The 7,874-nt window shown below is 40.9% G+C and overlaps 1 protein-coding gene across 1 annotated transcript; it reads right to left on the bottom strand.

Annotated features, from left to right (window-relative positions):
- Nucleotides 1-1,739: 1,739 nt before the first annotated feature.
- Nucleotides 1,740-7,024, bottom strand: trmt10a (tRNA methyltransferase 10A). The gene is made up of 9 exons (XM_028038573.1): nt 6,664-7,024; nt 6,079-6,247; nt 5,929-6,000; nt 5,771-5,845; nt 4,144-4,293; nt 3,954-4,059; nt 2,290-3,269; nt 1,885-2,210; nt 1,740-1,800 (listed from the first exon to the last, which is right to left on the bottom strand). The coding sequence occupies exons 1-7, from the start codon at nt 6,822-6,824 to the stop codon at nt 3,070-3,072; spliced, it is 933 nt and encodes a 310-aa protein (XP_027894374.1). The 5' UTR covers nt 6,825-7,024; the 3' UTR covers nt 1,740-1,800; nt 1,885-2,210; nt 2,290-3,069.
- Between the last annotated feature and the right edge of the window lie 850 nt (nt 7,025-7,874).

Here is a 7,874-nt window from a genome sequence, read left to right as displayed (position 1 = left end):
ACAATATGTGAATTTTCAGCACTACGTTCAATATTCAGCCTTATTAGCTTTGGAACAGCATAGAAATGCTGAGATGCAGTAGTTCTGGTGGTTTGAAGCTGGAACCAAGTCTAAATTTTGAGTTTCATGAGTTTTGAATGTTAGAGACCAAAAAAGCGTTTTCTCGGCGAGAGAAGCGAAAAAGTGACAATATGTGAATTTTCAGCACTACGCTCAATTTCAGCCTTATTAGCTTTGGAACAGCATAGAAATGCTGAGATGCAGTAGTTCTGGTGGTTTGAAGCTGGAACCAAGTCTAAATTTTGAGTTTCATGAGTTTTGAATGTTAGAGACCAAAAAAGCGTTTTCTCAGCGAGAGAAGTGAAAAAGTGACAATATGTGAATTTTCAGCACTACGCTCAATATTCAGCCTTATTAGCTTTGGAACAGCATAGAAATGCTGAGATGCAGTAGTTCTGGTGGTTTGAAGCTGGAACCAAGTCTAAATTTTGAGTTTCATGAGTTTTGAATGTTAGAGACCAAAAAAGCGTTTTCTCAGCGAGAGAAGTGAAAAAGTGAACAATATGTGAATTTTCAGCACTACGCTCAATATTCAGCCTTATTAGCTTTGGAACAGCATAGAAATGCTGAGATGCAGTAGTTCTGGTGGTTTGAAGCTGGAACCAAGTCTAAATTTTGAGTTTCATGAGTTTTGAATGTTAGAGACCAAAAAAGCGTTTTCTCAGCGAGAGAAGTGAAAAAGTGACAATATGTGAATTTTCAGCACTACACTCAATATTCAGCCTTATTAGCTTTGGAACAGCATAGAAATGCTGAGATGCAGTAGTTCTGGTGGTTTGAAGCTGGAACCAAGTCTAAATTTTGAGTTTCATGAGTTTTGAATGTTAGAGACCAAAAAAGCGTTTTCTCAGCGAGAGAAGTGAAAAAGTGACAATATGTGAATTTTCAGCACTACGCTCAGATTTCAGCCTTATTAGCTTTGGAACAGCATAGAAATGCTGAGATGCAGTAGTTCCTTTGGTTTGAAGCTGGAACCAAGTCTAAATTTTGAGTTTCATGAGTTTTGAATGTTAGAGACCAAAAAAGCGTTTTCTCGGCGAGAGAAGTGAAAAAGTGACAATATGTGAATTTTCAGCACTACGCTCAAATTTCAGCCTTATTAGCTTTGGAACAGCATAGAAATGCTGAGATGCAGTAGTTTTGGTGGTTTGAAGCTGGAACCAAGTCTAAATTTTGAGTTTCATGAGTTTTGAATGTTAGAGACCAAAAAAGCGTTTTCTCAGCGAGAGAAGTAAAAAAGTGACAATATGTGAATTTTCAGCACCACGCTCAGATTTCAGCCTTATTAGCTTTGGAACAGCATAGAAATGCTGAGATGCAGTAGTTCTGGTGGTTTGAAGCTGGAACCAAGTCTAAATTTTGAGTTTCATGAGTTTTGAATGTTAGAGACCAAAAAAGCGTTTTCTCGGCGAGAGAAGTGAAAAAGTGACAATATGTGAATTTTCAGCACTACGTTCAATATTCAGCCTTATTAGCTTTGGAACAGCATAGAAATGCTGAGATGCAGTAGTTTTGGTGGTTTGAAGCTGGAACCAAGTCTAAATTTTGAGTTTCATAAGTTTTGAATGTTAGAGACCAAAAAGGCGTTTTCTCGGCGAGAGAAGTGAAAAAGTGACAATATGTGTCATGTTGGCGTTAAAGCTTTTGCCCACATGCAGAACACCACAGGGAACAGAAAACAGTTAAAGATTTTTTATTGAAGAAAAGTAATGTGATATGGTGGGGATCCTGGGGTGGAGTCTGGAAGAAAGAGGAAAAGGAGGAGATGGTGAGTTCGGGTCAAATGGGAAACGGGAGTTACGATAGGAAAAGATCTGTTCTTACTTGGGAAAGAATGATCACAATCAGGGAGGTAGTCTGTGGGTTCGAGGCTGAAGTTAACGGATCTGGCTTCCATAAACGAGCGGGATCCTCGGCAAGGAGGCTGCGGTGGAGGGCGGGCAGGTAAGTGATGACTTGACGGAGGTGGAGGTGAGGTCCGACTGCCAGCCGATGACAACTGAGAATCTTGAGATCTGACGGGAGAGGTGAAAACGGGACTCGGGCAACCAGTGGGTACCGTCCACGGCGTCACGAGGAGGGCTTTAACCAAAAAGCCAGGATGGAAGTCACTCTGGAGAATCCAAATCGTCTCAAGGAGTAAACAATTCCTGAAGAGCACAGCGGACAACGAAGAGTTACTAGAAGAAAAAAGGCTCACAGGACTAGCTCCGAGGGGGCTCAGTTTACCAAGTAGGTAAAACACTCCGGCGTCGAAGTGCTGGCAGTCAGCTTCTTTAACCTCCAGAGGATGATGAGATGATGACCGCCAGGTTTCTTAAAACCCATGGGCGCGCCTCCCAGGTAGACAGCCTCTGGCTCCATCTAGTGGGCCAGTGATGCTACAGACTGACACCAGGAAGAGGGAAAAAGAAAAACAAAAAGGAAAAAACGACCAAGACCCCCAGAACCCGACAATATGTGAATTTTCAGCACTACGCTCAATTTTCAGCTTTATTAGCTTTGTAACAGCATAGAAATGCTGAGAAGCAGTAGTTCTGGTTGTTTGAAGCTGGAACCAAGTCGATATTTTGAGTTTCATGAGTTTTCAATGCTTAAATATGCCTCAAGTCTGAGAAGAAACTCTAGTGTTCAATGAACCTCATAGGAGCCAGAACATAAACTTCAGTAGGGTCTGAAGCTCATTTTTACCAAAATGGATGAACAAAATGCCAACAAAGAGTTGTGTTTTGGTTTTATGCTTTAACAAATGTTTTCTTTTTTTTTAATTATTCAATTTGGCACAGGTCTGACATTTCTGCTTGTAGGTCCTAACAACAGAAGTCTAACAGAAAGAAAATAATATGCCAGAAAACTGCTGAGAAACATAATTTCTACAAATACCTAAAGCAAAGTAAAACATAAAAAACATTAATAAATACACAGTAAAACAAAGTGCCTGAAAATGATTTTTTTTTTTACATTTTCAGTTCCTCAGATGTTGGTACTAAGCTAGGATGTGTCCATTAGTTAGTTTTGGTCTCTAATAGCTGTTTGCTCTGCTGCGTCCAGGTCCGAGTCAGTACCGGGACCTTCATCATCATCCTGGATCTCCTGGCGATTTGTTCCATCCTGGCTGACGGCTACGGCTCCCTTTCTCTGAGGTAGAACGGTGAAGAAAGCCTCCTGCCAGTTGCCCTTCTCCAGATAAGCCAGGATAATCTCAAAAACTGGAGAACAAATGAGAATTCAACACTAAATACTGTAGAAGAAATAACTATTCCAATAAGATGCTCATATTTCATATCTGAGTCAGATTCACTTAAATATGCTAATTTCTTTCTACATGCATTTGCAATAGTACTTATAGAAAACCAATGGAGTGTTGTTGTCCATGCCATGCTGCACAGATGCAGTAATTCATGCAAAGAGTCCCAACCTACTATTGAGTGCATAGACACAAGCAAACTTTTCATAAGCCTGATACTTCCATTTAAAATATTTTTTTTAATCTTATGTAATACTTTAATCTTCTGAGACACAGAATTTTGGGGTTTCAACCACAATCTTCAAAATTACAATAAAGGCTGTGATTAATCTAAATAATGGAGTTTCATTTCCTGAAATAAGGGAGAAAATGTATTGGACTTTTCCATGATATTTAAAGTAAATCAAAAATATTCTCTTTTATTTCAGCAGCATTATCACACCGTGAAAATGAAGACAAATACAACTTTTCCTTTATTCAGTGAGAAAAGCTCCTATATTAGGAAATATTTGTTTCAGTAAACTAATCTAAAGATATGGCCAAATTGAGTCAAAAATGGCTCAACAGCAGCAACAAAAATCAACATCCTCCACCCTATATCTTTATCATATGGATTTGTTTGTCATCAATGAATGTCACTACTTACCATGATTGACCGCCAGAACCTTCCGACTGTTCATTTTAACAAAACTGCTCAGAGGAAGCTGTGCATGGCCGATCCCTAGCTCCTTCGCCCGCTCATAACTAATGCCCTGCAACACAGATCCCTGCAGGTCAACCTAATCCCAGGAGTGAGCTGATGGCTGTACCTGCAGCAGCTGCGGACCAGTACACACCTTATGGTGGTTGTGGTCCACCAGGCCTCCAATCACATAGGCCTTCTTCTGGTCCAGCTCCTCCACTACATTGGGGGAGTCCGAGGTCAGGTACACCAGCTCGTCCTTAACCACCACTTCACTGTAGTGTTCTGCTTTAATGGTGATATCCTGAACACAATGTGAGCACGCAGATATGCACACAACACTGCAGTCACACACCCAAAAATGGGAATTCCTTAGAAACTGTGACAGATGGTGTCACTCTGGGTAGGAGCCTATTTGCTACCAAAACAGTAAATTTTATATTGATATAAAGGGAAACACTAAAGTAATTACTCTGATTTTGCTACAAATATAGCTGTCTGAAAGACTACAGAAACTAGTGGGGAAGGGGTCAGCTGCTCTATGTTTTAGAGAAAAAGACCCGAGCTGTGTCTGAGTGCATAGAAATAAGCCAACTTATTTCTATGTTCCTGATTTAAATTACAGGAAAAAAAATATTAGGGATGCACTGATATAAAAATTTGGGCCAATATCTGATATTTATACTGCTGTTGTGGCCCATAACAGATATAAATATTTCTCTACACTTTCAACAACCTATGAAAGTTACTACACCACTGACATTCATTCTCTGCTTCAGCTAAGCACCCATCACCCTGTGCTAAATCACAATCACATGGCCAACCTCCTTCCATTTCTCTTTTTTCCAGAAACATAAACAGCAACAACAAAGAAATTAATAAACAGCTCAAATTCATCATTAAAAGAACAAATTCATTATATCAAGAATGGCCATGCTGACTGAGTAGTCGAGAAACTCTCCATCTCCACTGTGGGTTGATGTTAAACAGCCTATGCATCACGCAGATTCTCTGAAAAAAAAGATTGGCTAAAAATGAGCAACAAAGTAACAAAAATAAAGACTGAAGACTTTCACACCACACTTCAAAATCAAATTGAAATCTTATCTCTGATTAAAACTAGAGGTGCAGCAATAAATCAGCTCTGATTTATTGAGCTTATTTATTGCTCATTAAATCAGCTGATTGGGTTATTGGCTGATATTTACACGAGAAACCGATCTTATCTACTTCCACAAAGGTCAGTATGCCCATTTGCCCTGCTGTCAGAGAGGACTGCCTGACAAATCAACCAGGTCACTTATGCACGTCTGCGGTTAACAATAGTCAGTCCACTGACTTTGTCGCTACATTTAGCGACTATTCAGACCAAGAAAATTGGTATCGACCAAAATCAGAATCAGCAGGTCAGGTTTTTTAAAGAATGGTGATCAGCCAGAAAACTGCAATCGATGCACCCCAAATAAAAAAAAGTGACGTTTCCTCCTAAAACATGGATTTTTTCATCATCCCAGAGATGCAGATATATTTATGAGTGTTTAATGTGTCTAAAAGATGAGGACTGGCTTCCTCACCTGCTCTGCTGTCCTTTGTGTTCCAACCCAGTTCTACAAAGTCCATTCCAATATATCTTTGAGTTTTTGTTAATACAATATGGCAGATTCTGATTGGTGTATGTCTGAGACTTGCTAACCAACTTGCTATAAAAAGAAGTGTGTTACGATAATATTTAAAATTCGTTAATTGCTTCCAGAACAGGCAGCAGGGCTGGCTGCAGATACCTTCCAGTTCACCCATCCTTTGTCCTTCTCATCCATGCTCTGCTTCAGCTGTCCTCCCAGACTCGTTAGATAAAACTGAAGAAGAAGACGAACATGCTGTGTCACACTTGCACATAATTTCAGAGGCTCACACAGATGTAGACATGGGAAGCCCTGACCTGAACAGGGTGTGAAGCCCGTCTGTTCTCAGCGTAGCAGCGCTGGATCTGTTTGTGGAGCTTACGAACGTCCTGAAGACGCAGCAGCAGTAACAGTCAGGAGGTCTGGTTCTTCTTCCAGCCAGGATCCATTACTTCAAACCTGCTTACCTTGATGAGCATGAGGTCGTCAAAGCTGCAGTCCACCAGCAGCCTGAGAGAGCTGGGCGTGGCCTCTGTGCATGGCCGTTTCCGGCCACTCGGACCCTCTCCTCTGTTCTCCTGCTGGGTGTTCTGTCGCTGCAGTTTGCGCTGCTGCTTCCTCTCCTTTCTTCTCTGTCTGGTTCAGACACAAGTTCGATATCAGATAATTGAATGCTCGGTGTAACTAAAGCAATATATGAATGTGACACTTGTAACTTCTCATCCAGTCCTTTACATGTGCCTCCCAAACTAAAAGCTGTTTAATAGCTGGTGTGATCTTAGTAATACTGAAATGAAACTTCATTTCAGTTTATGTAAAACTGAAATGAAGGTCAACGATCCACGGGGGATGTCAGAGTTTCAACAGATTTATTAAAGGAGCTCAGAGTCCAGGGAGTTTGCTGATGGCTTGATGGTATATTCAAGCCATCAGCAAACTCCTTTAAAGGAATGCAGAGATTCCTCCACGGAGGTGACAGTTCGGTCTAAGTTTGGTCCAGCTCTAACCAGGGTTCATTTGAAACGCCATCTGTGAGACAGTGTAGCGCTTACTTTCGCAGCTCTCTCTCTTCCTCCCATTTCTGCTGCTTCAGGAGCTTTTTTTTCTGCCTCTTGGACAGGGTCTGGTTTCCCGGGACAGCATCTCCAGTCTCGCTCCTGCATTCACTCCTCTGCCTGGGAGAAGCTGAAGTTTCCCCGCTAACATCCGCCATCTGAGACCCAGTGACTGATGGCAGCTCGCTGAGGTGGCCGGCCGGGCCACAGCTAACTGGGGGGTTTTACTGACCGCTCAAAAGTTCCGTAAACAATTGAAATCACTGCAACAATGGAGGAAAACAGTACAACGCACGAGTATTTCTCTGCCAAACACACGATGTCATTTGCGCATATGTGACGTCAGTCAGGAGCGACAGACGCCTTCAAGAACATAAGAATTCTCACTTCAGGTTTCAGACAACCCCAGTGTGGAAATTTTGATAAACGTCAATAATTAGAAAAGTCTACATAAGGTGTAAAACAACGAAAAGCTATGCTAACTTAAAGTTTGTGTTATTTATCTACACGAGAAATAACACAAACGTGAATAAATCTACTCAATACATGCGAAGTTCGAGGACTTTCGATTTTTTAAGCAGAGGAAAAATGTCATTCACGTTCAAAATAGTTGTCCAAATTCAAGAACTTAAAATGCGTTTCAGTCATGTCGCTCAAAAGTTTTGACCCGAAATGTCAGAAATTGACTTCTTTGTTGAGGTTTACATAAAAATGTAAGATTGGCTCACGATGGTCCTTTATTCAACCAAAACGTTAAATTTTTACTTTAAAAAATGTTCTCACCATTAAAAACAGCTACAAAGAATACCCCATGAGAAAAAGATATTCTGTGCATAGCCAAAAAATACAGCCCCTAAGAAGAGAGGCAGATGAACTCTAGTGTCTACTGTACATCCAGTGGTGGCAGCACCAGGGGCGCAACTACAAACTTTCTGACGTGTATGCGAACACGTAATCGCACCCCCCTCCCCACCCAGGTTTAATATGTCCATAAAGCTCGCCCTTATTCGTGCATGTATAAAATATAGTAATTAAATTCAAGTCATCATGGTATTTAGGTACTTTTTGCCTCCCTAATGTAATTATTATGGACACTGCATCTGATCTGACTTCTCAGATACATCACAAAACCAATGTAGATTACTACATTGGTTAGGGGGGTTAGGGTTAAAGAGTAAAGACTGTTGTCGAGTAAAGACATTTAAACT

This window comes from Xiphophorus couchianus, chromosome 14 (assembly GCF_001444195.1).
Source record: "Xiphophorus couchianus chromosome 14, X_couchianus-1.0, whole genome shotgun sequence".
In the NCBI taxonomy this organism is placed as follows: domain Eukaryota; kingdom Metazoa; phylum Chordata; class Actinopteri; order Cyprinodontiformes; family Poeciliidae; genus Xiphophorus; species Xiphophorus couchianus.
This window is presented reverse-complemented; position numbering and strand designations above follow the sequence as displayed.

Coding starts and splice junctions, on each gene's coding strand:
- trmt10a (XM_028038573.1), bottom strand. CDS start 6,824: ATGGCGGATGTTAGCGGGGAAACTTCAGCTTCTCCCAGGCAGAGGAGT. Junction 6,001..6,078: donor ACGACCTCATGCTCATCAAG/GTAAGCAGGTTT, acceptor CTGCGTCTTCAG/GACGTTCGTAAGCTCCACAA. Junction 5,846..5,928: donor GGGCTTCACACCCTGTTCAG/GTCAGGGCTTCC, acceptor CTTCTTCTTCAG/TTTTATCTAACGAGTCTGGG.